Source organism: Miscanthus floridulus, chromosome 18, assembly GCF_019320115.1.
Source record: "Miscanthus floridulus cultivar M001 chromosome 18, ASM1932011v1, whole genome shotgun sequence".
In the NCBI taxonomy this organism is placed as follows: domain Eukaryota; kingdom Viridiplantae; phylum Streptophyta; class Magnoliopsida; order Poales; family Poaceae; genus Miscanthus; species Miscanthus floridulus.
The window spans coordinates 10,103,755-10,129,802 of record NC_089597.1 but is presented as its reverse complement, the minus strand read 5'-3'; the positions used below and the strand labels follow the sequence as shown (position 1 = coordinate 10,129,802).

The following is a 26,048-nucleotide window of genomic DNA, read 5'->3' as shown; positions in this document are numbered from 1 at the left end:
ATGTGATATAGCCTTGACTATTTTAATTGGGGCCTTAGAGTACAACCCACGAGTTACTTGATATCAAGATGGACATAACCACAATTTCATCCAAGCTGTACCTCCCATTTTGATGCAGTACACTTTTTTTTATCAAAACTGCCAGCTTGTATTGATAGAGATGATATGGAAAGTTTTTTTTCTTCTTCAAAACTGCCGGTAGGAAAACTGAAGTTATAAAAGATATCTAAATAGTTAAGAAGACAAAATAAATAAAATTATTTTTTTTCCGAAACTGCCAGCTTGTATTGATAGAGATGATATGGAAAAGTTTTAGGACAAAATAAACAAGATGATATGGAAAAATTCAAAATAAAAGGGAAGTGTGGCTGCTGGGATTCGAGCCCAGGTCTCCACGGCCACAACGTGGAATTCTCACCACTAAACTACAGCCACTTTATGTTAAGCTCTCTGATGATTACAATTTTAATTGAATGCTAGCTACGGCACACTTGGAGCAACCTTCTTAATGTTGCATGATTAGTTTTAATGGGGTCCTTAGACAGTTAGAAACTACTTAGAATCCATTATTGACAACAGTTATTATCATGGATGCTCGTATACCGCCATGGACGAAACCACAGGCGTATCCAAATTCCCTGCCCATTTCCACACAGTACACTGGTAGTGTAAAGGATGACTTGGGGTTGGGGGGCATGCTTGCTGCTGATTGCATTTTCAGTTGGATCGTGTACTTCGTGGAAGCTGGTGAATGTAAAACAAGGTTTACTAGCCCTTTGCAAATGGTAAATATGTCTCGATGTTCCGTTATTTTATTTGTAAACCATGCCTCATATGTGGTACTTGCCTCTTTTTTCCTGTCTTGCATTGTGCATATTGGGATAAATACACTTGTTATTCAAGCATCTAGTAGTTTGAGCAACCTTTCTTCCATGTATGTGGTACTTCCCTTCCCTGAATCAGCAACCTTTCTTCCATGTATGTGGTACTTCCCTTCCCTGAATCAGCAACCTTTCTTCCATGTATGTACGAAACTATGCAGTTTCAGCAATGTCTGCCAAGTACATCATCGCTGGTCTAGCTGCTTCCTTCGCGATCGCGTATGCTTCCGATGTCCTAGTGGCACAAAAGAAGATTTTTGGAGGTAAGGGTCATCTGATGACCTCAAGTTATCACCGCAAAGCACCTCAATGTCCTCAATCCTCACGTACGTTAACATTATCCGTGTTACTTACATGGTGAGCAGGTACGACGCCAAGGACGGTGGCGGACAAGGAGTGGTGGCAGGCGACGGACAAGAAATTCCAGGCGTGGCCTCACACCGCAGGCCCACCAGTGGTCATGAACCCCATCAGCCGCCAGAACTTCATCGTCAAGGATCTCAAGCCCTGAGGAGGTAGGGCGTATGGTATGGTGTTCATCAAAGCTTCAAACGCGTGCGCAGCGTTGCCGTTCTGTTGTCACAATAGCTGCTGGTTGGTTCAATCATGGTTTCAGCTTGGCCTTGAAGCTTCTGACTCTGAAGTCTCCGTTGGCAGGCTCATGCTCCGACTTATGGACCAGACTGAACGTGGCGTTGGTTGCAGTTGTAATCCTGTAGGCTTGTAGCTGCAATTAGCTTACTGTACGCATGAAGCACTATGATGTACCCCAACTCCTGAACCACTGCCTGTTCTGAATAAAACAGTGCCAAGTCTGGTTTAATTTCCCCCTGTGTGAAGGAAAAAAGAAAGAACCGGAAGCAGCATATTTGCTTGAGACAGTGTTGTCCTGGAACCGGGATGATAACGGTAGCCTGAACTTTTTGCCAGTGCTCACTTTGTCTCTGGTGTCCAGTGATCTGTGTCATGAGAGGAATATGTGCCGTGTCTACTGACGCAAAAGATTTCGGGGCACCTCTTTCAAGACCAGGCTTCCAGATGCCCTTTCTCCATGTGAAGAACACTGCGATTTTCTCGATGCGCTTTTCAGTGATATACTCACGCATGTCTGCGTGTCATCATTCAGAAACGCACGCTGCTTTCTCGAACTCAAGATTCGATGATCTGCTAGAGGTGAGGTGAGGATGGGATGACACGGCTGTAAAATCTTGGTAACTTTTGTAGCCCCAATACCTGCTCACTGCCTGGTCTGAGTAAAACAGTCCTTCGTAGCATATTTGCTGGTATGAAACTGGCTGAAAAACACTGTTCCGACTGAATTGTTGTGAGAGAAAAACACTGTTCCGGCTGAAAAAAGAAACCGAACAAGCTATTTTTAAGACAAGCGAACCGGGCAGTGTCATCGAACGGTACCCTGAATAGAACTTTGCTGTGTAGCCTGAACATCGAACGGTACCCTGAATAGAACTTTGCTGTGTAGCCTGAACTTTTTGAGATGCCCGTGCTCACTCGCGCCGAATGGGTGAAATATATGTTTTGTTATTTAGTCCCATCCACTGACCAATTCAACTCAAATGTTTAAGTTGACGGAAACCAACCAACTCAACTTAAATGTTTAAGTTGATGGAAAGGACAGACAATTTACTTTATATTTCAACTGGTTCCACTAATCAGCGAATGCCGCCAGTTTCGATCCCACACCTCCACGACTTTTCTTTTTAGAAAAAAATATATTTCTACAACTTTCTTTTTTAAAAAAAATACAAATGTGCTGGTACCTGCGGTCGATCCCACAACCCCGTAATTATTCTTTTTATAAAAAAGCATTTTTATAACTTTCTTTATTTGGAAAGTTATAAAGTTATACATTTAACTTTGTATAAAATAACTTATGAACTTATCACCACAGTTTATCATGGCTTTTTTACTTTTGTTTTTTCTTGGAAACTTATTTTTGAAAGGGTACAAAGTTATACTCATAACTTTTTTACATGACAAGTTATCACTATAATTTCTCATCATAATTTTTTTTCTTTTCTTTTTTTTTGAAAAAAAATGTTACAAAATTATACTCATAACTTTTATGCATATCCTTTTATGGAACAACACTTATCACCACGACTTCTCAACATAACTTTTTTGGAAAAAAATTATTTTCGTAACTCTTCTTTTTTGGAAAGTTACAAAGCTACACTGACAATTTATGTGCATAACTTTTTATGTGATAATTTGTCACCACAACTTTTCAATCTAAAAATGAGAAAAAGGGTTAGATTAATACGAAAACATGAAAAAGCAAAGAAAAAAGAAAAACAAGAAATGAGAAAAAGAAAAGAAAGGATAAAATAAAATAAAAAAAGTTATACACTACATGGGCGACGTCCCGACATTCCTTAGTAGCCTCTACAAAAGAAGTGGACGACACATCATGGCTGAAAAGATAGAGAAAGATAAGTAGGCCCTACAAGAATCGCCGCATGCGGAGGCATGTTCACCTTGAGCAATGTCCTCTAATCAAGATTTGGGAGTCGCGTGGGCGGTAAGCCCACCGCATTCGGACAGCCAAATCGTTCGTTTCGAGCGAAGGAACGCGAAACTAGAATCGGGTATTTCAACTATTCCTCTCTACCCATTTTATGCATTCTGCACGTGCAATTTCTTTATTTCCTGCTAGAAAACCCACAATTTGAATTATTATTTCCTTTATTTACACCCGTTTATTAGTTAAATCAATGACTTTTTTCATTGCTTTTTGAATGAAACTCTAGTTTTTAATTGGAAAGCTATATATTCCAAAAAATATTAGATTGTCTATAAAGTTATAGAATTACAGCAACTCTAACAGCTTGGCTAAAATTAGTAGCCAAATTTCATAGTTTATCCATTTTATAAAATAGAAAACTTCTAAAAAAAGAAGAGGTTTAACTACCTTGCTATTTATCATCTTCAGACAGCGAGCGCTCGTGGTTGGCTTTATTTGGCCACCGAAAAATCAAAGGATAGCCAGCTTCCTATTTTACAAAGCTAGATAGAACGTCCCGTTGGAGCCTAATTTTTGCTATATAATTCTAAAATAGCCTCAAAAAGAAGAATTGTCGAGTTGTTAGAGTTGTCTTTAACTTTCTTTTAGAGATGAGGCTCCCTCGGACTTTAGACACATGGATAGGATATGAGCGAATAATAATAATAATTTAATCTTATTTATTTCGGTAGCGCTAGCGCCAGGACGTTCAGACGGACGTCCGTGTCCGGACACTCGCGATTGCTCTCCATTTCTCGCTCCTACTCCGTGCCGTGCGGCCTGCCCGCTCGGTTTTCATGCTGCCCGGATGACTCACCCCACCCACGCCGCCCGTTCGCATGCGAGGCCGTCCGCGCCCCTCCGAGCTTGAACTGTTGGGGCGAGATTTAGGGAAGGGAAGGGAGGGGAGGGGACGGTAGGGGAGGGAGAGGGAGAGGAGAGAAGAGGGTGAGGCGCGCCACGTGAGGAAGGCGCGAGGTAGGAGCCGAAGCCCAGCGGCAGGCTGTTGTCCATCAGCCACCGACGCCCTTGCAATATGTGCAATATCCGATCTATTTTTGAAACATCTGGATGAAACATTTGCAACATGTCTGAAGATAGATGAAACACTTAAAACATACGTCTAAAACACTTGCAAAAACACTTGAAAAGCCATTGTAAAACATATAGAACATTCAGATAAAACACTTGCAACACATATACGAAAGCATATGCAACATTCAAATAAACACATTTGCAACATACATCTGAAAAAAAACAAATGAAACATTTGAAATAAACTCTTGCAACATAGGTGTATAGCCATTGCAATATATATGCAACACCCTGATCTACTTTTGCAACATCTATACGAAACACTTGCAACATACCGCTTTAACATCTGAAACACTTGAAACATACGCTTGCAACATGCGTTTTTCACCATTCTTCTTCCGCACGACACAAAGCAGAGCGGAGAACAGCCGGTTCTGGCCAGCCGGCGGCTAAGGATGGTGGCACGGCCAGCTGTGCCTGCGCCTCGCCTGGGCCCGACGACGACATCTCTCATGGTCGCCTTGCCACACGCAGCGGCCAATGCCCGCGCGGCTGGTGTTGGGTTGGCTCGGCCAGCTAGCGGCACCGGCGAGCCACCAGACCCCGGCGGCAGTGAGAAGGCTTGCCGGCTTGTCAGAGGTGGTCGTGGCGAGCGGGCGGCACGGTGGAGGTGCCCGCAGCGGGCGGATGCCGTGGTGGAACACGGTGTGGGGAAGGTAGGCGGCGTGGTGGAGGCGAAGCGCAGTAGAGAGATTATTTTTTTGGAAGGGGCGCGGATGGGAGCACGATGCGGTAGCCAATGCAGGATCTTGGTCCGTTCCGTCCTGACGTCCTCACCGAGAGTATTACCGTATTTAATTATGCTAGTCTCAAAGCCATGGTAGAGTAGCTAGGGTTCACAACAGCCTCCTCCATCCCACATCCTCCATCGCCCCATCAGATTGATCCCACAGCGACCGTCCCGTGTCCTACCTTGGCGTGCCACCACCTCGCCTCATCTCGTCTGCGCGCCGCTGGCCTTGCTCGCCTCCACGCCCCATGGCTCGATCTCCTCCCTCCGTGCCTCGCCGCCTCTTCACCTCGCACCCCCGCAGAAGCTTCACCGCCTCGATCGCCAGAACCCTAGGCAACGAGGCCACCATCGGCTCCATCTTCAACGAAGCCGCTCCTTCTCAAGCTTTGCTCCTCCTCGATGTCTGTGGGGGTATTAACCCCTATACCCTTACGACTAGGCTTGGGTCGGCCCGGACCAGGGGGTCCGGCCCACTAGAAGACGACGCGTGGCCCGGCCAATCTGCTCAGAGTCCCGCGCAAGGAATCAAGGTAGACTTGGAGATCAAGCAAGATCCTGGTCGGTTAGAATAGGAATCCTTATCCGGCCACCTATGGCAATTGTAACTGGTTAGGATTAGTTTCCAGGTCTGTAACCCTGCCCCCCAGACTATATAAGGCAGGCAGGGGACCCCTCTCAAAAACATCTCTCATTGACATACATCAATACAATCAGACGCAGGACGTAGGTATTACGCCTTCACGGCGGCCGAACCTAGATAAAACCTCGTGTCTGTCTTGCGTCACCATCTTGTTTATAACTTGCGCATCTGTCTGCCGATAATCTACTACCTTGGGCATACCCCTAGGTAGACCGCCGACCATATTTTGTCGACAGTGGCGCGCCAGGTAGGGGGTGTGCGTAATGCTCCCCGGAAGAACAAGATGGTCATCATCCCCGGTTCCATGGCTACGCCGAACGGCCTCACGTTCACCATCGGCCAGAACACCTGGACCACTGGCTCTGACAACTTCATCACCATGACCACGGAGGAGGCGTGGATCCAATCTGCGTTGACCACTGCTTCACCGGCATCGGCTACGGCTCCGACCACGTTGGACCTGGCTCCGGCTACACCAGCATCGTCTTCAGCCATGCCGACAACCCGTCGTACGCTTCCTCGCTATAAAGGGAGGCAGATCGACAACACCGACCTGCTCGACTCCATCGATCGGGTCGGCACCAAGCTTGCTGAAACCCTAGCTCTGGTAGATTCGATTCAAAATCAACCTACCGAGCAGGTAACCACTACCCACAACAGATCTACCCGACCAGCTCGGGCCAGTCGTCCTGCACGACTCGGTATGGATCTCGTGGTCACGTCTACTCCTGAAGGGCGCTCCGTTCGTCGCTGATCAGCCCCCGCAACGGGTCTCCGGCTCTCCGAGTGCGAAGCCTTGATGGAGAATTACCAGGCTCAGCCCTACGGCCCGCGCAACTTCGTTAACATGGTTCGGATTGAGGAGTATCAAGAAGGATCGGTCCACACAGTTCAAGAGGGCTGCTCAAGCTCCCCGTCCGGCATCGCATCTATTGGCTCCGTCCACACTGAGCTCCAGCATCGTGACAATGAAGAAGTTGAATACGATCTGGATATCCCAGACCACTCCCCAGGGTTCCCACGATTTCCATCCTTCCCACCAAGGCGAGGAGGCTTGATCAATGTCGTCAATAATGACGAACCACCGGCAGTTGGCGAAACAGAACAAGAAAGGCTAGCACGCGAAGCACGCAATATTGACCGGTTTAATCGCAGACAAGCCGAAACCGAGGCAGAAGAGGAGGCACGACGCATAAGGTTCCAGCCACGTGACCTCAACAATGCCTTTGATAGGGTAGGGGAAAAGCAGGTCTTCAGGACTCCAAGCGCCAACGTAGCTGTTGCTATGGCAATAATGCAACGACTACCCAATACCCCGGAAACCTAGGCAATTCGTGATGATGTACAAGCCTACCTGACGGCTGCTATGGCCCAGACCGCAGAGATTGCAAACCAAGCCCGGGCTCCGTCCGTCTCAGTCGAATCAAGCTGCAGTCGCCAGTACTCAAGTCGCCCACAGTCACCCAACCAACGTGGCTCGCGCAACAACGACCCATCAGACAACCGTCAAGGCAGAAACGGTGGTCATGATGGTGGTCGGGATGACAACCGCCGCAACAACCGGGACGATAATCGATGAGACAACCGCGACAATCGCCGTGGTAACCACGGTCGCAGGGTCCACCAGGATGGCAATCGGGATCGCCGTGATGGCAATAACGATCTCCGCCATTCCCTTGGAGAACGCGATCTGCGCGATCGCATTAACCAAAGAGCCAACGATCGTGCATCCCACGAAAGCTATCGCCGTATGGAATATGATACTACCCACGGCCCTCCGGGTTTGAAGCAGTTTACTCCTCACCTTCGCCAAGTCATATGGCCCAAGAACTTCAAGCTCGAAAAACTCCAGAAGTACGACGGGAAGGAGAACCCCGAGTTATGGGTCATGCTCTACGAAACCGTGTGCAGATCAACCATGGCTGATGAGCACGTCATGTCTAATTACTTCCCAGTCGCCGTCGGCCATGCGGGCCACCAATGGTTGGTCAGCTTGCCGGCGAACTACTTTGATTCTTGGCAAGAGCTCAAGCAAGCATTCATCGACAACTTCATTGCTACTTGCGAACAACCCGGCAACAAATATGATCTGCAGCGGATTCGAGATCGCAAAGATGAGCCACTGCGCGAGTACGTCCGACGCTTCTCGGAGATGCGCATCAAGGTCCCGTCAATCCCCGACAACAAGGCAATCGAAGCTTTCATCACTGGTCTCCGCTTCCACGATGCCCTAAGGGACAAGCTCCTCCGCAAAAGACCTGAATCGGTCACAACGCTCCTAGCCACTGCTAAAAAATATGCGGATGCCGATGATGCTAAAAAGATAATCATCGAAGAAGCAGCAAGGGTTCCACGCTCCGACCACCCCCACACCGCGACGACTACCGCGACAACCGTGGTCGGAACGACAATTTTGATCGCCGCAACCAGCGCAACGATTCCCGCGACCACCGCGACCAGCGTAATCAGCGGCGTAATCGCCGTGACGATTACAGGGGCAAGCGTGCTCGGGAAGATGACGGCGAAGTCAACACCGTTAAAAAAGGTGGCGGACGTCACAACTACGAAGAAGACTACGCCAAAGCATTGAAAGGACCCTGCCAGCTCCATCCCAAGTCAAACCATATCATGGAGAGTTGTCGTGTTCTCAAATCTATCTACACGCGTCAACAGGCTCCGGATACATCCGACAAGCCTAACGACGCAGGGGAGAAGCGTAACGAGGATAACGATGATGAAGACGCAGATCCCCGTCACAAGTACGTCAAGCCAACCGACCGCGTCCACACCATCATTGGGGGCAGAGTGTCCATCGAGACCAAGCGAGAGCGCAACCGACCGACCGCGTCCACACCATCACCGTGGAGGTCCGACTACTACGATCCGGACATCGGCTCCCCCTTCCCCTTTGCACCGGACGTCGTCCCCGTGCCTGTCGTGCCTGCTTCCCACGTTGATCGCACGCCCCTATGCTGGACCAAGATGTTACCAAGCAAGAGGGGTGCTTATGACACCACACAATTCTCGAACAAGAACAAAAGAAGCTGCAATTGTGACTTGCATGGGAACAACCAAGGAATTTGGAGCCAGCTGAGCGAATAAGTTGCATCGAATCTATCAAGAAGTGTTGCCTTATTACTTGTTTTCACGACCAACAATGGACGCAGAATACTAATGGAACAATTGTGTGGCATAGCAGAACGCCGGAGCTAGCGATGACACGAGGTTCGTGACATCAGGAGGCTTGGTTAAGGGTTTACCTTCGGAAACCAAGATCGAAGTACACTGTGAAGGAAACGCTGTCGCCGTGGGACATCTGGAAGAACATGATTCTCAGTGTGAGCTCGCTGTTGTCGAAGTGAAATCCTCCCTTGATGTTTGTTGTGTACGTCTCGATCATGGGATGGAATTCATGCCCCACGAGAAGGAGGAGAGGATAGCTTCTGTAGCACGTGATTTCTCTGGGAATTTAGTGGTAACAACCGGGTTACTTTCATATGGCGGAGATAAAGATCGGCTTGTGTTCTCCGATGCTGGCAAATGCTCCGAGAAGTGGTCAGGGGCAGTGTTTTTCGATCTCGATGGGAACTTTGTTGGTATGAACCACTGGATTCATTTGCCACCGATAATAGTTCTCGAACGATCGACATCCACGCAGAGGAGGGCGTTTCGCTACGTTGGCATGAACGGCTGGTTTGAGACTGTAAGTGGTGGGGAGCATCGGTTCCATCCCAAGGCATATGATTGTGTTGATGACAAGGAACAGTTTTAGGATCTGTACTCTTTGGGTTATCCCATTCCAACAAGGACTATGGTCAATAGTGGCTGGGTTTTGGCTAATACCTAGTATGAAGATACTTTTGGCCATGTCTATCCTAAAGGTGTTTGGAGCTATTTCGGCAAAAGAGCTTCTTCTGAAATATCTCGAAGTGTTGTGGCACTTGCTTCTTTCAAAGGCGAGACAAGGTTTTTTGCATGCACAGGAGTTTTCGTTGACTTCGATGATAATTGTTTGACTATTTTGACTTCAGCGTGCTTGGTTACGGCTCCTTTTCTTCACAATAAGATTGTTGAAGGCTTGAGGATTGAAGTGTTCCCCCCCAAACAAACGGCGTGTGGATGGGACATTGCTGCATTACAGTTTACATTACAATGTTGCTCTAGTCAGTGTGAAGAATTGCTGCGCTCGTTATCCTGTGAACCTTAAACAAACAATTCCTTTGGAACTTGAGGATGAGATTATAGATACAAAGGTATTTGCTGTTGGGCGGATCTTTGAATCAGCCGCGTTAATGGCTACGAGTGTGAAAATAACTGTCGACACTGACAGTCTTGACTGTAGTGTTCTTTGGTACTCCACATGTCAAGTCACTACGACAGCTGGTAATGGTGGGCCCCTTGTTGATGTCAATGGTAACTATATTGGCATGAACTTCCGTGGATTGAATAAGGAAATTGGGACTGTTGGAGCTAGACCTGTTGCACAAGGGGTAGGAATGGGAGATGGGTGGCCGTTGCTTGAATGCCCGGCGGCGAGGAGGCGGCATCGTGCTCGGCACCAGAGTAGATGCTAGGGCGAATGCACGAGAACGGAGAACGACTAGAACGCCAGGGAGCGAGAGAGATTAATCTCAATCTCTGGTTAACTTCATTAAGTGAATAATGTTCCACATTTATACAAATAATCCTAACAAACTCTTGCTAACTCAATGGAATAATAAATCCAGCAAATCAAATAGATAATGTTCCTAGATGCTAGGATCCTGCTAACCGACTGGGCGTCTGCTACCAGCGTCTAGGTTAATCGTGCCCCCGTGGTGACCGCGCACCGGCGCGCCTTGGCGAGGGCCACCGTTCAGCCATGGCTGGCACGTCTGCACTGGTAGACGTTCCCGGTCATAACATCTCTCCCTCCCTCGACGAATAGCTCGTCCTCGAGCTGAAAGGAGGGAAAGAGGGCCTTGAACTCCTCAACAGGCTCCCGGGTGGCGTCGGCTTTCGGCATGGACTCCCACTGAATGAGGACGTTCCAGACGCCACGGTGAAGTTGGCCGCGTAAAGCACGTTCAGGGCGGTGCAGAACACGGCCGTGGTGTAGGGGTGGCAGCGCCGGTGTCGTAGCCGGAGGGGTGCCACGGAACGGCTTGAGCACCCCGACGTGGAAGACATGATTGATCCGAGCGCCGTCGGGAAGGCGTAGACGGTATGCGACAGGGCCAACGCGCCACCTGAAAGGGACCAGCAAAACGTGGACTGAGCTTGCCACAGAACCCCGGCACCAATGACTGAGCTGGCTGGTGAAGGATCCGCAGCAAAACCCAATCGTCGACGGCGAACTCCAGCAGCCGGTGGCGGGCGTCGTAGTTCTTCTTGGCGTACTCCTGGGCCTGCAGCAAATGGTCATGAACGTCTGACAGGAAAGCGTCCCGGTCACGAAGGAGGCCATCGACGGTGTCAGTGCGGGCTATCCCTGCAGTGTACGGCAGCAAGGCAGGCGGAGGCCGGCCATACACAACCTCGAATGGCGTCGTCCGGAGGGCGAAGTGGTACGAGGTGTTGTAGCAGTACTAGGCCCATGGGAGCCAGTCGAGACAAGAGCGGGGCCTATCGCCGGTGATGCACTGCAAGTACATGGCGATCGTCTGATTGACCACCTCGGACTGAGCATCAGTCTGCGGGTGAAACACGGTACTCATCCTTAGCTTGACGCTGGCGAGCTTGAAGAGGTCACGCCAGACGTTCCCTATGAACACCGGGTCTCAATCACTGGCAATCGAGGTGGGAAACCCGTGAAGGCGCACAATGCCGTCGAAGAAGGCCTTGGCCACCGTGGCTGCAGTGTATGGGTGGCTCAATGCAAGGAAGTGCGCCTGCTTGGAGAACTGAACGACCACCGTCAGGATCACACTCTTGCTGTTGACGCGTGGAAGGCCTTCGATGAAGTCGAGCGTAATGTCTGACCACACCTGGGATGGAACATCTAGGGGTTGCAGCAGGCCGGCGAGATTAAGGTGCTCCGTCTTGTTACGTTGATAGGTGATGCACGAGCTCACAAAATCGCACACCAGCCGGTGGTCGTGGTTGATAAAGAAGTCTTGGTGGAGGCGATGTAGGGTCTTCTACGTCCCTTCATGGCTGACGGAGTATGCCAGCTGGAGAACAACGGGTAGGGCCACAAATGAAGCCGGCACGTACACCCGCGAGCCGCGCAGGATCAGGCCATCCACCACATGCCAGGGCGTGCCACGGTCCATGACCACTGAGTCACGGAGGGCGCGAAGCTCCGTAGTGTCCTGCAGCTCACTCTGAAGGTCGTCGAATAGCTTGAAGGAGGGCCCAAGATCGCACTGATGGAGGCATCGACATCCTCACGGCGAGATAGAGCGTCAGCGACGGTGTTGAGGATGCCCAGCCGACACTCAATGGCAAAATCATAGCCAAACAGCTTGCTCACCCACTGATGCTGCGGAACAGTGCACAAGCGCTGGTCGAGCATGAACTTGAGAGCATAATGGTCGGTGCGAACGATGAAGTGGCGACCCCATAGATATGGCCTCCAATGGCGAATGGCTTGCACCAAGCCGATCAATTCCCATCCGTACGCGGCGAGTTTGAGATGCCGGGCCACAAATGGTCTGCTGAAGAAGGCAAGGGCGCCCGCACCTTGGTGAAGGACTGCCCCAAAGCCCGACCCCGACGCGTCACAGTCCACTGTGAATGGCTTGTCAAAGTCAGGAAGCTGAAGGTACGGTGCGGTGGACAGGGCGTGCTTGAGTGCGTCAAAGGCCATGGTGGCCTCCGAGGTGCATGCAAACACGTCCTTCTTGAGCAACACAGTGAGGGGAGTAGCAATGGTGCCATAGTCATTGATGAAGCGGCGGTAGTAACTCGTGAGCCTGAGGAAGCCACGAAGACCGCGCACCGAGCATGGCTACGGCTAGCTTGTCATAGTAGCCACTTTCTCCTAGTCCATGGGGACGCCATTGGCCGATATGACATGGCCCAAGTATGCCACGGACGACGTCGCGAAGGCGCATTTGGAACGCTTGAGGCGGAGCTGATGGGCGCGGAGGGCGAATAGGACCGCATTGACATGTTGGAGATACGACGACCAGGACAGGTTGTAGATGAGGATGTCATAAAAACACCAGTACAAACTTACGAAGGAATGGCCGAAGGACAGAGTTTATGAGGCTCTGGAACATCGCCGGCGCGTTGGTGAGGCCAAAAGGCATCACCAAAAACTCAAAGTGACCCTCATGGGTGTGGAATGTCATTTTTTCGATGTCATCGGCGTCCATCCACACCTGATGATACCCCAAATGGAGGTCTAATTTGGTGAAGAAGCGCCCCCTTGAGCTCGTCCAGCAGCTCCTCAACAACTAGGATAGGGAATTTGTCCTTGACAATTTGCTGGTTCAACACGCGGTAATCCATGCAAAAGCGCCAAGAGCCATCATGCTTCTTAATGAGGAGTACCGGCGTGGAGAACGCCGAGGTACTAGGCCGGATGACGCCTTGTCAAAGCATGTCGGCGTGCTAAGCCTCCAATTCATCCTTTTAAAGCTGGGGATAGCGATAGGGGTGCACCGCCACCGGCGCTGTGTTCGGGAATAGATGGATCTGATGATCACATGGATGTGGTGGCGGTAGCCCTTGCGGTGTGGCAAAGACATCGTCGAATGACTGGAGAAGCTTGTCGAGCAGGGCTGATTCGGTGCTGCGGATGGCATTGAGGCGGCGCGTGGATTGGACATCATGGCGGGTGGAGCCAATGCCCCGCCAGAACACCCGACAGCCTTTGCACTAGAAGGACATGCAAAGATCATCAAAGTCCCACAGAATAGGCCCCAGCGTGCGGAGGAACATGACGTCGAGGACCATATCATAGGTGTCCAGTGGGATAGAGTAGCAATCGATGGAGAAAACCTCATCGGTGATGAGGATGCTGACGTCACGGGCAAGGCCACGACAAGCGACGCGATCACCATTAGCAACGATGACACCAGCACCCGGGCATGGAGTGAATTGGAGGCCGATGCATTGGGCGACGTCCCCATGTACGAAATTATGAGTGGAGCCTGAGTCGAGCAAGGCGACAAACTGCTTGTTGCTGACCGTGACATAGAGCCGCATGGTATCCTCCACGCGAGTGCCGGTAATGGCCACAAGGGAGATCATGGGGGTCTCTAGCTCGGACACCGCTGGGGCAGCTAGAGCATCATCTGCCCGGGTCCTTGGGCTCCTTGACGATGTAGTCAGAGGCCTAGAGGTAGAAGAGGTGGCCGCACTTATGGCCCTGGACATATGGCTCATCACAATTGTAGCACAATCCTTTCTTGCGGTGTTCCACCATCTCTGCCGGTGAAAGCCACTTGAAGGGCCGAGGAGGGGCAGTGCTGTCAATGAGGATGAAGAGGCTAGCGCCTCCGAAGATGGCGGCAGCGTAGCCAAACCATTGTTGGGGCGACGAGGAGTCTGAGCCGGCGGCGCTGGAAGGGTGAGCACCGGCGTAGGATTGCGGTGTTCATAAGCTCGTGCCAAGCTCATGGCATGCTGCAAGTCCTGGGGGTCATGAAGCTCGACGTCGAAGCGAATGTGATCCAAGAGGCCGCCTGTGAACAGCTACGCCTACTGGTACGGCGACAGGCGGCCCACGTGCATCATGTGCGCCTAGAACATGTTCAAGTAGGCGTCGACGTTGGAAGTGAATGGTAAGCGCCCAAGATCCGCCAGGTGGTTGGTGGTCAGTGGCGGCTTGAAGCATTGATGGCACAGTTGCTTGAACTCCACCCAAGATGGCACGCCGGCGCCGCGCTCGAGTACATAGTACCATTGATGAGCGGTGCTAGTGAGATGGAAGGATGCTAGCCAAACTTTATCGGCCTCGTAGGTAAGCTAAGCGTGGAAGAAGCGCTCGCAGCGGTTGATCCACCCTAAGGGGTCCTCCTTGCCCTCATAGGTCAGGAATGATAGCTTGTGACAACGAGGAATGTAGCACCCGGTTTTAAGAACAAAACCAGATACACACCATATGTGAGTCTAGGAAGTCAAATCTCACATATAGCTACAAATAAGGGTAATATCGAAAGACAATGCTCAATATATAACGTACTTAGTATAAAGGATATAACCTTAGACAGCAAATAGCGGAAAGACAACTCTGGTCTTCGAGTGAAGACTCTAATTTTACAGGGACAACTGACTGGTTGATCACAAGCCTAATTCCCCTAAACTCTAGCAACCTGGTACCCATCCGGAATTTTTCTAAAGATTTAAAAAGTAAAGCAAGCATAAGTACATGTCGTACTCAACAAATATAACATGGGGTTCATGAGGCTCAAAATGTTGACACTGGTTTAACTGCGATTAACTTTTAATGAGTCATGTTTTAGCAATTGGGTGGCAACAAGTTTATTCACAAGCCCATATAAACACATGATCAGGTAAACATGAATAATAAATAGCATAAACAGTAATAATTAGTGTGCATCATCATCATCATCGGTATTATCAGTGTTCTTCATCTATTCCATAAGGGTCCAAGGCCGCTCATGACCGTGAGCATGGCCGATATACTAGTTTTACACTCTGCAGAGGTTGTACACTTTCACTATGAGTCGTGATTTACCCTTTCGCTCGAGGCGGCCAACCTCTTGACCCACTACCAAGAAAGGTCGATAGGGTTTACTATGAAGCATTTCAAAGGTTCGTCTAACAAGTTAGGGTCGCTAAGGTTTCCCCATCAATAAGCATGAACCCCCCCTCCAAGGAGTGACTAACAAAATACCAAGAAAATAAAGTACACCCTCTTGGCAGGCCGAGATCATACCTATCGGAGCCCCTCTTACGCCATAAAGGTAACCACTAACAAGCTAGAAAAGGTCCTCATACTTGACTAATGCTAGAGCCATGTAGCCCTCACAGTTGTACTATAAGTCCTGGATGATCGCTTACGGACAAGTCCTTAGGGAGAGAAATCTAGGACACCATAAAAACAGCCCAATGCTCTAGGCCCCTCATTCCATGTTGCTAAAAAGCATCTTTTAGTATTTATTGTATATTCCATTAATCAAGTTACAAGATCATGGCTTTAGTTGAGCACTAGCATCATACTACCCAATACAATAACCCATAGGAATCAAGGAATCCAGGATACCAAATAGCTAGGAAAATTACTACGGTTGCCAAGGTAGACACATGCATATGATTAAAATGATATTAAGGTGAATAGGACAACAAGGAAGATCCCATGCTATACTTGCCTTAAAACTCTGATCTTCTTCTAGTCCAAATCTTCAAAGATCTACTTCTTGATTCACCACGTATAGCTCACCGACTGGACATGATTATAGCACCACACAAGCATCCATGCAATCATACACGAAGCAAACAATAGAACTAAATTAGAACAGTACACCAAACATAATAAACAACAAGTAAAAATGTTTTAGAGATGTTTTACATGTTACTACAAACACACAGACGCGAAAAACACTCTAATCGAAGCCATAACGAAGAAGTTATGAATTAAACAAGATTTCCTTTAATAAAATAATAAATTAAATCTAACCTCGAATTCCAAAAGTTGAAAACATGTTTAACAGTAGCTTGAACATGTAGATTACGCAATTATGAATATAACACAACTTGAACGGGTCAAATCGGTGTTAAAATGATGAAGATATGGCTTAATGAAGATAGTGGCAATTTTGTAAATAGATGGAACTTTGATTTTCAAATTTAAAAAAAATAAAATCCAATTTTAAACCGGCCAAGGACTGCGGGTTGATTTAAGGAAAACAGAGGGTCTCTTGTGCAAAAGTGGCGAGCTGACTCTGTTGACCGGTATTGACCCGGGTCAACATTGGATCTAGACCGTTGATTCAGATCTGGACGGTGCAGAACAGAAAGGAGGGAGATGGGGATCGACCGGATAGAATAGAGCGGTCGGCGCGGTGATCAGCCATGACCGACGGCGAGGAGCTCGCCGACGCAGGGCTTACGGGGGCTAGGGACCATGTTACGACACGGGAATAGCACAGAGAGGGAGAGGGGAACACGGCGGATCCATCTAGGGTATCGATTGAAACCAAGGCGGCGAGAGTGGGCGCTGTGGCTCGATTTAGCGACCGACGTTGATTCGGCGGCGATGCAAAGCTAGCAGAGAGCAAGAGGGGGGCATAGCGCGGTACCGTCCGCTTTCTTACCTCCACGCAAAGACCGGAGAGCGGCTCGAGACAACGACGAGTCACGGCAGCGACGAGATGCGCTCGGCGGCGGCGGCGGCGACGGGCTAGGGTTCGATGGCGCGGCGCGTGGCTAGGGTTTGAGCGAGGGCGGCTAGAGGCTCTAGGGTTCGAAAGCGGCAGCGCATGCTCGGTATTTAAGGGACAGAGGCCGTGGGGCGCACGCCATCGGAAGGAGCCGTGACGGGGGCAGAGATGAACACAACGTGGAGTCCGAGCTCAACACGACGGAGGTAGGGGAAGGGACTGACAAGGCGGGTCCACCGGTAGAGAGGGAAAGGAGTGGGGCCAGCAGTCAGGGAGAGAGGGAAGAAAGGGAAGCAGGCTGCTGCCATCGGCTTCGGCTGGGCCAACGCATCGGGCTTGGGTCGAGGGAGATAGCTGGGCCGGGATTGAGAATGAAGGGAAGGGTGAGGGCCAGTGCGGCTAGACCGAAGGGAAAAAACATGAAGCGTGCTGAGCTGAGAGAGAGAGGCCGGGGTGGGCCGGAACGAGAGAGAGGAGAGATGAAGCAGGCCTTTGGGCCAGATTGAGAGAGGGGGAGGATTTTCAATTTTCAATTTTCTTTTTCTGAATTCTATTTTCAAACTTAGTTTGAAATAATTTGAACTTTGGTCAAATCCACACAATACAATAAAACATATGGGCCAGCATGAATGCACAAAAATGTTGCTAAGCCCTACGATAAATTTTAATTTAATGAAAATTATTATTTTCTAGGTTTTTATGAGCACAAAAATACCAAATTAAATCTTTTTAACCCTATTTCAAAAAGAGCAGTTTTTAGGGTGTTACAAGGAACGCCGGCGGCCTCGGCTTCGGGTGGAACATGGGAACGGGGTGGTGGCTCATGCATTGCATCTGATGATGGTGGGTGGGGGATGTTAACGATGGAGGAGAATGATGGAATGGGTGATGGTGAGTGGGAAAGTTGATTTGGGTGATTGGAACGGGGAGGGTTGGCGGGATTGGTGGACCGGACGCAGCGGCAGAGGGTGGAACGGAATGCGTAGTCGCCGGCAGGGTTGGAAACACCGGCTGGGAGGTGAGCGGCTTGGAGATGACGGGCCCGGAGGCCGGCAGCGGTGGGATGCCACCAAACCCGGGGAAGCCGAGGGACGGCAGTGGCGGTGCAGAGCCAGACGGCCTGCTCTCGACGTTGGCCACGCGCGTGGCGAGATCGCCCATCTGGCGCTGCAGCCCATAGATGGTCGCGGTGAGTGCATTGAGGGCATCTGTGGGCACCGCGGTGAACGGGGGTTGCGACACTACCGGCGGCGCAGTGGCGATAGCGGATGTGGTGAGCGTGGGAGCGGATGGAAAGACCGGCGGCACGGCGGAGGTGGTGGCGGATGTTGGGACTGCGGCAGCGGTGGAAGCTCCGGCACCTGACATTGATACCAGATTGTTGGAGCTAGACCTGTTGCGCAAGGGGTAGGAATGGGAGATGGGTGGCCGTGGCTTGAATGCCCGGCGGCGAGGAGGCGGCGCCATGCTCGGCGCCGAGTAGATGCTAGGGCGAATGCACGAGAATGGAGAACGACTAGAACGCCAGGGAGCGAGAGAGATTAATCTCAATCTCTGGCAAACTTTATTAAGTGAATAATGTTCCACACTTATACCAATAATCCTAACAAACTCTTGCTAACTCAATGGAATAATAAATCCAGCAAATCAAATAGATAGTGTTCCTAGATGCTAGGATCCTGCTAACCGACTGGGCGCCTGCTACCAGCGTCCAGGTTCATCGTGCCCCCGTGGTGACCGCGCACCGGCGTGCCTTGGCGAGGGCCACCATTCAGCCACGGCTGGCACGTCTGCACTGGTAGACGTTCCAGTCATAACAGGGACTGCATACCTGTACCGTGACGATCTCTGCGGAATCCTGGAATACTTCAAAACAAAAAAGACTACGTATTTAAGGGCATATGGTTTGGAGGCCGTTGTTACTGAAGATGGACAGAGACCAAGAAACAAATGGCCAGTTACTGAACCATATTGGTGTGATCCAAGTGAGCTGGAGAAGGATCATATTATGGATAATGATAAACGTGAAGACGAAACCAACGGCCTCCAAACTCGTCGCCTTCAAACTCGATACATAAATGGATTCAAAGTCGTGCTCAAGTAGTAGTTGCCCATTTCGATGTGGTGCATGCAATGGTAGTGTAAAGGATGACTTGGGGGGGGGGGGGGGGGGTGCATCAGGGCATGCTTGCTGCTGATTATTGCATTTACAGCTGAATCGTGTACTTGGTGGAAGCTTATATATGCATAAGTGTATGAAACGAGGTTTAGTAGTAGCCCTTTCCAAACGACAAATATACATGCCTCGATGTTTCCTTGTAATTTATTTATAAACCATGCCTCATATGTGATATTTGCCTTTTTGTTTCCTGTGTCTTGCATTGCTTGCGCATATTGGATGAAGACACTTGTTATTTTTGTAAGTGTATATGTAGTTCTGAGCACTTTCCTTCCCAGAACCAGCAACCTTTCTTCCCTGTACGGAATTGTGCGATTTCATTTGAGCAAAGTTTACCTATGAATTAGGGTATGGTATTCATCAAGGTTTTAAAGCTCTTGCACAGCATGACGACTCTCAAGTCTCCGTTTCAAGGCTCATCCTCTCTTTGATGGACCAGACTGAACGTAGCGTTGGTTGCAGTTGTAGTCCCGTAGGCTTTGTAGCTGCAAGCTATATTTTTTTACCTATGAATGAATTATGATGCACCCTTTCATCAAAAAACTTATGATGCACCCCTAGCCAACTCCTGTCCGCTTCGATTGTCTAGTGCAAGTCTGGTTTAATCCCCCCTGTCTGAAAGGAAGAACCGGAAGCAGAGCATATATTTGCTTCAGAGTTCAGACAGTGTCATCCTGGAACTTGTGCTGTGTAGCCTGAACTTTTTGAGATGCCCGTGCTGCTCACTCTGTCTCTGGTGTCCAGTGATATGTGTCGCGCTGAATGACGGGAACATGTGCCTTGTCTACTGAAGGAAAAAGTCTGGGGACACCTCTTTCAAACTCAAGCTTCCAGAACACTGCGTTTTCTCGATGCGCTTCTTCAGTGACGCTCACGCATGTCAGCGTGGTCATTCAGAAAACGCACGATTCGGTGATCCTGGTGACACGGCTGTAAGATTTGTGGGACTTGCAGGCGCCCGGATTTCCGATCCGGGCGTTAGCGTCGGACGGTACCGCTTAGTTAGCGGAGCGAGCACCCCAGTGCGTCGGCTCCGTGGGCAAGCGCCCCCGCAGTGGGCCCGCGCCGCCAGTCGCTTCCCACGCGCATCCCATATGCAACCCCTAATCTACTTTTGAAACATCTGGATGAAACAGTTGCAACATGCAAAGAAAACAAATGAAACACTTGAAACATGCGTTTGAAAAACTTACAAAAACACCTGAAACACTTGATAATCATTGCAAACATTTAGATGAAACACTTGCAACAAATGTATGAAACACCTGAAACCAATTGAAAAATACGCTTACAACATGCATGTATATGCAACATCTGGATCTACTTTTGCAACATCCAAATGAAAATACTTACAGCATACATCTGATACTGATGAAACATTTGGAACATACACTTAAAATATATGTGTATGCCCATTGCAATATGTGCAACATCCCGATCTACTTTTATAACATCACGATCTACTTGTGCAACATTGATATGAAGCAGTTACAACATATGTCTGAAACATCTGAAATACCTGAAACATATGTTTGCAACATGCGTTTTTTCGTCCTTCTTCCGTGTGACGCAGAGCAGAGCGGGAAACGATCGGGTCCAGTCAGCTGGTGGCAGAGGATGGTGGCGCGGCTTGGCAGCGGCTAGCTTCGCTTGGGTCCGACCAACGACGACCTTCTCTCTTGGCCGCTTGGCGATGGGGCACGGCATGGCGCGACGGGGACAGAGGCGTCACGGGGGATGGGAGCGCCGCAGGGGATGGCGGCGGCAACGCGCCGGAGTGGGGCGCGGCACGGGATGAAGGTGCCACGAGGGATGGTGGTGGCAGCGCGACGGACTATGTTGCGTGCTCAGTAGACAGATCGGTAGAGCATAGAGGGGAGCAGGTCAGTTGCGTCTTGGACCAGACCCAGAAAACGCGGCGTCCGAACGGCCTGTCGTGAGCATTACCAAAAAAATCATCTGATATTCGTCGTATCCAGAAGGAAATTACTACTTCCCCAACAAAAAAACAATGCTAGATGGGACAAGTCAAACTTTCTTAAACTTAGCAGCAGTAGGCCAGTAAATCAAAGTTTATTAAGTTTAGACAAGTTTATAAAAGAGCAAAATTCACCGTCGGTTTCTAAACTTGGTCGGCGGTATCATCTAGGTCCCTGAACTTCTAAAGTGATGTATGTGGGTCTCTAAATTTGGTAGACGGTGTCATTCAGGTCCCTAAACTTTTAAGGTGATCATCGCAGGTCCCTAAACTTGACTGGCGGTGTCATATCGGTTCCTAAATTTTTAGGGTGATCCTCATAGGTCCCTAAACTTGGCAAGCGGTGTCATCCCTGTCCAAATGTAATATTATTAAAAGTTACCCATAGTATTAAAAGTTTTCTCTGTTATTGATACTATAATATTATTATTAAAACTTTTAATACTATAATACTATTATTAAAAGTTCTAATACTATAATAGTACTATTAAAATTAATTGTATTATAGTATTAATAATAGAGAAAAGTTACTTCTATAATACTACTATTAAAACTTTTAAAATAATACTAAAATTAGAATTAACTTTTAATAGAGAAAACTTTTAATACTATAAAAATTTTAATATTATTTTAATTCTATTAATGATACATAAATACTAAATTAATTTTAGTATTTTTCTATTTTAGTTTAAACCTAATATATTTGTTGTTGTAAATTATTTTAATACTTTAATTTATTTTTTGCTGATGTAAATTATTTTATATAATTTATATTTTCATGATAAATATTATATAAATAATGATTGATTAATTGACATATGCCAAGTTTAGGGACCTGCGGTGATCACCTTGAAAGTTTAGAGACCGGGATTACACCGCTAACCAAGTTTAGGGACCTGCGGTGATCACTTTGAAAGTTTAGGGACCTAAATGATATCGTCTGCCAAGTTCAGGGACCCACATATATCAATTTAGAAGTACAGGGACCTGGATGACACCATCGGCCAATTTCAGGGACTGGCGGTGGATTTTCCTCTTTATAAAAAACAATCTTTTTGTGTCCAATATGTATTTACTGCTCATTCCAGTGATATGTGTCGCGCTGAATGACCGGAATATGTGCCTTGTCTACTAAAGCAAATTAGTCTGGGCCCGTCTCTTTGAAACTCAAGCTTCCAGATGCCGTTCTATGGTAAGTAGAGAGAGTACGCGTTACGTGAAGAAGCTACTGAGTGTTTCAGTAGGCAGTAGCCACCTCTTTTGCGAACACTGCGTTTTCTTGATGCGCTTCTTCAGTGACGCGCACGCATGTCAGCGTGTCATCGAGTCATTCATGAACGCATGCTGCTTTCTCGAACTCAAGATTCGGTGATCTGCTACTAGGTGACGAGGGGGGTCACACGGCTGTAAAATTGTTGTCAGGCAGGAGGCTTGCGTGACTGGAAAATCATCTGATATTCGCCGCATCCTAGAAAGAATTTACTCCCAAAAAGAAAAAAAATACAATGCTAGGTTAAGACAAGTCAAAATTTCTTAAACTTAGCAGCAATGAATCAAATATTCAAATTTTATTAGGTTTAGACAAGTTTATACCAAAATATCAATATTATGTCTTCCACATATTTACTACTACTCATTGCACTCAAAATAAATACTCATCTTGCTTATCTTGCTTTCCGAATAATCTATCTAGAATATGTAGAAAATAGTATCAATCTCTAAATAAGTTTATTATAAAACTATATTCACCACTCTAGTGCTTGGACATCCGGACAAACACTCGCGTCCGGACGCCCGCGGGTCGCTTTCTCCTCCGTTTCGCGCGGCCACGTGTTGGCCCGCGTAGCCCGGACTTTGCTCGACCGTGCTTGTGTCACCGGAGCCCACGTGCCGGGACTGGTGGCGCCCCCTCTCGCTTCCCACGCGCATCACATGTGCAACACCCGATTTACTTTTAAAATATCCATATACAACACTTGCAACATAAAAAAAAAGATAAATGAAACACTTCAAACATGCATCTGAAACACTTGTAAAAACAATTAAAATATAATTGCAAACATCCAGATAAAATACTTACAACATATGTGTAAAACATATGTAACATCTAAATAAACACACTTATAATATATATAAAAAAATAGATAAAATATTATATATATATATATATATATATATATATATATATATATATATATATATAATATTTTATCTATTATACTCGCAACGTACGTATATAACCATTGCATTACATGCAACCGGAGGAAGCCCTCGGGTAGAGAGATATAAAGCAGCGCAGATTCGCTGACTTGATTTGCAGAGAGCGGGTGGGCGGTGGGCGGTGGCACGCAGCCAGCGGCGCCGCGTGGGCGTCGCCTAGGCAGCCGTAGCCGGCCTCCTTCCCTCGCCCCTCTCTGTTTCTTGCACCGACCGAGCAGAGCAGCACACGCCTGCGCGGCTGCGCCGCCGCCGCCCGGGCCGCGCCCTATAAAACTGCCGCGCCCGGGCCCTGGTTCCCCACCGTGTTGCCACGCCATTGCCCACCACCCGCTGCAGTCTGCACACGTCGCCACCCGCACGCAGCATCGAGAGCAGAAACAAAACAAAGGATCCATCGAGAGCAGAGCAGGATTGAAAGTTAAAAGGACTGTACGGACAGCTCTTCCGTGCTCCCCGGTCCGTTCCTCTGCCGATCAAAAGTCTGTGTTCCGTGCGTACACAGCAGCTGCTTGTCCATGGCCACGAGAGCTCTCGTCGCCGCTGTCGCCGGCCGCCGTGTGGCCGCGCATGCTGGGCTCGCCGTTCTCTCCTCCGGCTCCTGCTGCAGGTAATTAACAGCCACCTCTGCTCCGCGGATCTATTCAGGTTGGCGGATCCATGGAGGGAGGCATTTCGATTAGCACACAGGCTGCCGCTCTTTCTTTTGTTTTCGGCCCGGATCTTGCATCTTCGCAATCGCAACCTTGCCAGTGGCAGGCAAGGCAGCACTGCATGCATACGACCCTGACCGACATGCCGGCGTCGATTTTTTGCAGGCGCGGAGGAGCAGTGCAGAGCTTTTCCCACAGCACTGCCGAGCGGGAGCGGGAGGGCCACGCCGACGCCGATGCCGACGCGACGGCCGCCACCGCGGCGCAGGTGGAGGCGGCGCTGAACCGCAAGAACGTGGAGGTGGTCCAGGGGGGCCGCTCCGCGACGCTGGTCACGGCCGACGCGGCCGAAGCGCTGGGCGGCGTGGGCGACGGCGCCGCCAGCGCCGACGACGCGTGGGTGCCCGACCAAGAGACGGGCGTCTTCGTCCCTGCTGACGAGGCGTCCGGCGACGGGAACGGCAACGGCAACAGGCATACCGGGTCCACGTCTCCGTCGGTGCTGGACCAGGCGGTGTTCGTCCGCGAGGAGGACATGGAGGACGTCGAGAGGCCCGACATGGGCACCGTGGACGTGGCCGACGCCGGCACCGGCGCCAAGTGATGAGCGCGGTGGTCGTGTGGCTTCGCCGTGTCCTCGGCCCGCTGCTGCTACTGGCAGAGTGGCAGGCAGCAGAGTAGCTGTAGGCTGTAGCAAACAAGGTTTTCTAGCTTCCTGTTGGATGGAATAAGTCAAATTTCAAGTCTCCTCTTTGTGCATGGTTGTTCAAGGTAGCAATATAGAGCTCCATGAATTTGCATCACAACGCCCAGGCCATGGGCGACGATGACGTCGTCTGCCTTCGTGATTTGCAAGGGGACGATTATAACGAGATAACTATATTATTTTTGAAGTGTTTTTTTAAATGATATAATAATTTATTTATTATAGTTTCCTGATTGTTTGTGATCTGATTTAAACTGAGCTTAACGTGCAGAGTGAAAGTCCAAAGTCATTCAAAATGAACTCATTTATATTTTAATTAAAAGAAAAACAAGTTCAACGAGCCAAGTTAACGGTTTTTTGTCCAGCCTTGCCCATGGAGACGTGCACCCATCTCCATCCACGATACTCTGCATATACATGAGGCACATAGACATGTGCACAGTGCACTATATATCTCCCCTACATCAGAGACAGTGTGTCACCAGGGCGTAGACCCTAAGAGCAAGTACAACAATTTGACCTATAACCGAGCTAATTAATATTTTTGCTGATGTGGAAGAGATAAGAAATGAGAGAGAAGATAGCTTGGCTCTCATATAAGCAACAAACTAGACACATAACCATAGGCAGTAGTGAGTCCTAGTAGAGATGTATGTGAGGAGGAATAGGAAAGAGAATGAAGACATATAATAATAAAGAAATTTTGTAGATAAATAGAAAGCTAACTATTGTATAGTTTAACTTTTATAACTTGGCTTATAGCAAAGTACTTGGCTCTATTATTGACCTTGCTCTAAAGAGCACCGTACTAACTCCAATGCTTAGAGAACTGAGCATTGAAATTAATTGTTTAGCTGCAGACCAATTAATTCTCCTTAATTCAAAATGATGTAGCATGTCGATCACTAGGACAACACCTTGTGCAGTTCCTCCCTACATAGCTTAAAACTTGTGAACAGATTAGTTTAGAATGAGACATGTCCACTAGCTGTCCTGGACCTAACACGAGTACTCACAATTTTATGGAACTCAACATTTTACACAAATAGCACATGTCCATATGGGTGTACATGTGTATAAGCATCATATTGAAAAATATGATGATGATTGCTACATTCTTATAAGCACCTCTATACCATACAATCATGCACTTAATGTTTTTCTTGTAT

The 26,048-nt window shown here is 48.7% G+C and overlaps 3 protein-coding genes and 1 non-coding gene across 7 annotated transcripts; 2 read left to right on the top strand and 2 right to left on the bottom strand.

Annotated features, from left to right (window-relative positions):
• Positions 1–363: 363 nt before the first annotated feature.
• Positions 364–435, bottom strand: TRNAH-GUG (transfer RNA histidin (anticodon GUG)). The gene has a single exon. It is a non-coding gene; the product is annotated as a tRNA-His (tRNA).
• A 552-nt stretch (positions 436–987) lies between these two features.
• On the top strand, positions 988–1,708 carry LOC136519665 (uncharacterized). Of its 4 annotated transcripts, none has more exons than XM_066513043.1 (3): positions 988–1,144; positions 1,247–1,396; positions 1,539–1,708. In XM_066513043.1, the coding sequence occupies exons 1-2, from the start codon at positions 1,021–1,023 to the stop codon at positions 1,390–1,392; spliced, it is 270 nt and encodes an 89-aa protein (XP_066369140.1). In that variant the 5' UTR covers positions 988–1,020; the 3' UTR covers positions 1,393–1,396; positions 1,539–1,708. The 4 variants fall into 4 exon arrangements, with proteins under 4 accessions (XP_066369140.1, XP_066369139.1, XP_066369141.1 ...); XM_066513044.1 differs by having other exon boundaries at positions 992–1,144; positions 1,498–1,708; XM_066513046.1 differs by having other exon boundaries at positions 992–1,144; positions 1,247–1,408.
• A 9,017-nt stretch (positions 1,709–10,725) lies between these two features.
• LOC136523268 (uncharacterized) lies at positions 10,726–12,660 on the bottom strand. Its single transcript, XM_066517005.1, has 4 exons — positions 12,175–12,660; positions 11,672–11,836; positions 11,142–11,257; positions 10,726–11,098 (listed from the first exon to the last, which is right to left on the bottom strand). Exons 1-4 carry the CDS (start codon positions 12,658–12,660, stop codon positions 10,726–10,728), a joined length of 1,140 nt encoding a protein of 379 aa, XP_066373102.1.
• A 10,936-nt stretch (positions 12,661–23,596) lies between these two features.
• On the top strand, positions 23,597–25,049 carry LOC136522622 (uncharacterized). Its single transcript, XM_066516435.1, has 2 exons — positions 23,597–24,130; positions 24,339–25,049. The coding sequence occupies exons 1-2, from the start codon at positions 24,039–24,041 to the stop codon at positions 24,775–24,777; spliced, it is 531 nt and encodes a 176-aa protein (XP_066372532.1). The 5' UTR covers positions 23,597–24,038; the 3' UTR covers positions 24,778–25,049.
• Positions 25,050–26,048: the final 999 nt, after the last annotated feature.

What these genes read in the sequence shown, in the direction of transcription:
- LOC136519665 (XM_066513043.1), top strand. Translation starts at nt 1,021, where the DNA reads ATGTATGTACGAAACTATGCAGTTTCAGCAATGTCTGCCAAGTACATC. An exon ending in ACAAAAGAAGATTTTTGGAG is followed by an intron (nt 1,145 to 1,246) that starts GTAAGGGTCATC and finishes CATGGTGAGCAG; the next exon opens with GTACGACGCCAAGGACGGTG.
- LOC136522622 (XM_066516435.1), top strand. Translation starts at nt 24,039, where the DNA reads ATGGCCACGAGAGCTCTCGTCGCCGCTGTCGCCGGCCGCCGTGTGGCC. An exon ending in TCCTCCGGCTCCTGCTGCAG is followed by an intron (nt 24,131 to 24,338) that starts GTAATTAACAGC and finishes GATTTTTTGCAG; the next exon opens with GCGCGGAGGAGCAGTGCAGA.
- LOC136523268 (XM_066517005.1), bottom strand. Translation starts at nt 12,660, where the DNA reads ATGGCCTTTGACGCACTCAAGCACGCCCTGTCCACCGCACCGTACCTT. An exon ending in GCTATTCGACGACCTTCAGA is followed by an intron (nt 11,837 to 12,174) that starts GTGAGCTGCAGG and finishes GTTCCATCCCAG; the next exon opens with GTGTGGTCAGACATTACGCT. An exon ending in GCTCAGTCATTGGTGCCGGG is followed by an intron (nt 11,099 to 11,141) that starts GTTCTGTGGCAA and finishes GGTCCCTTTCAG; the next exon opens with GTGGCGCGTTGGCCCTGTCG.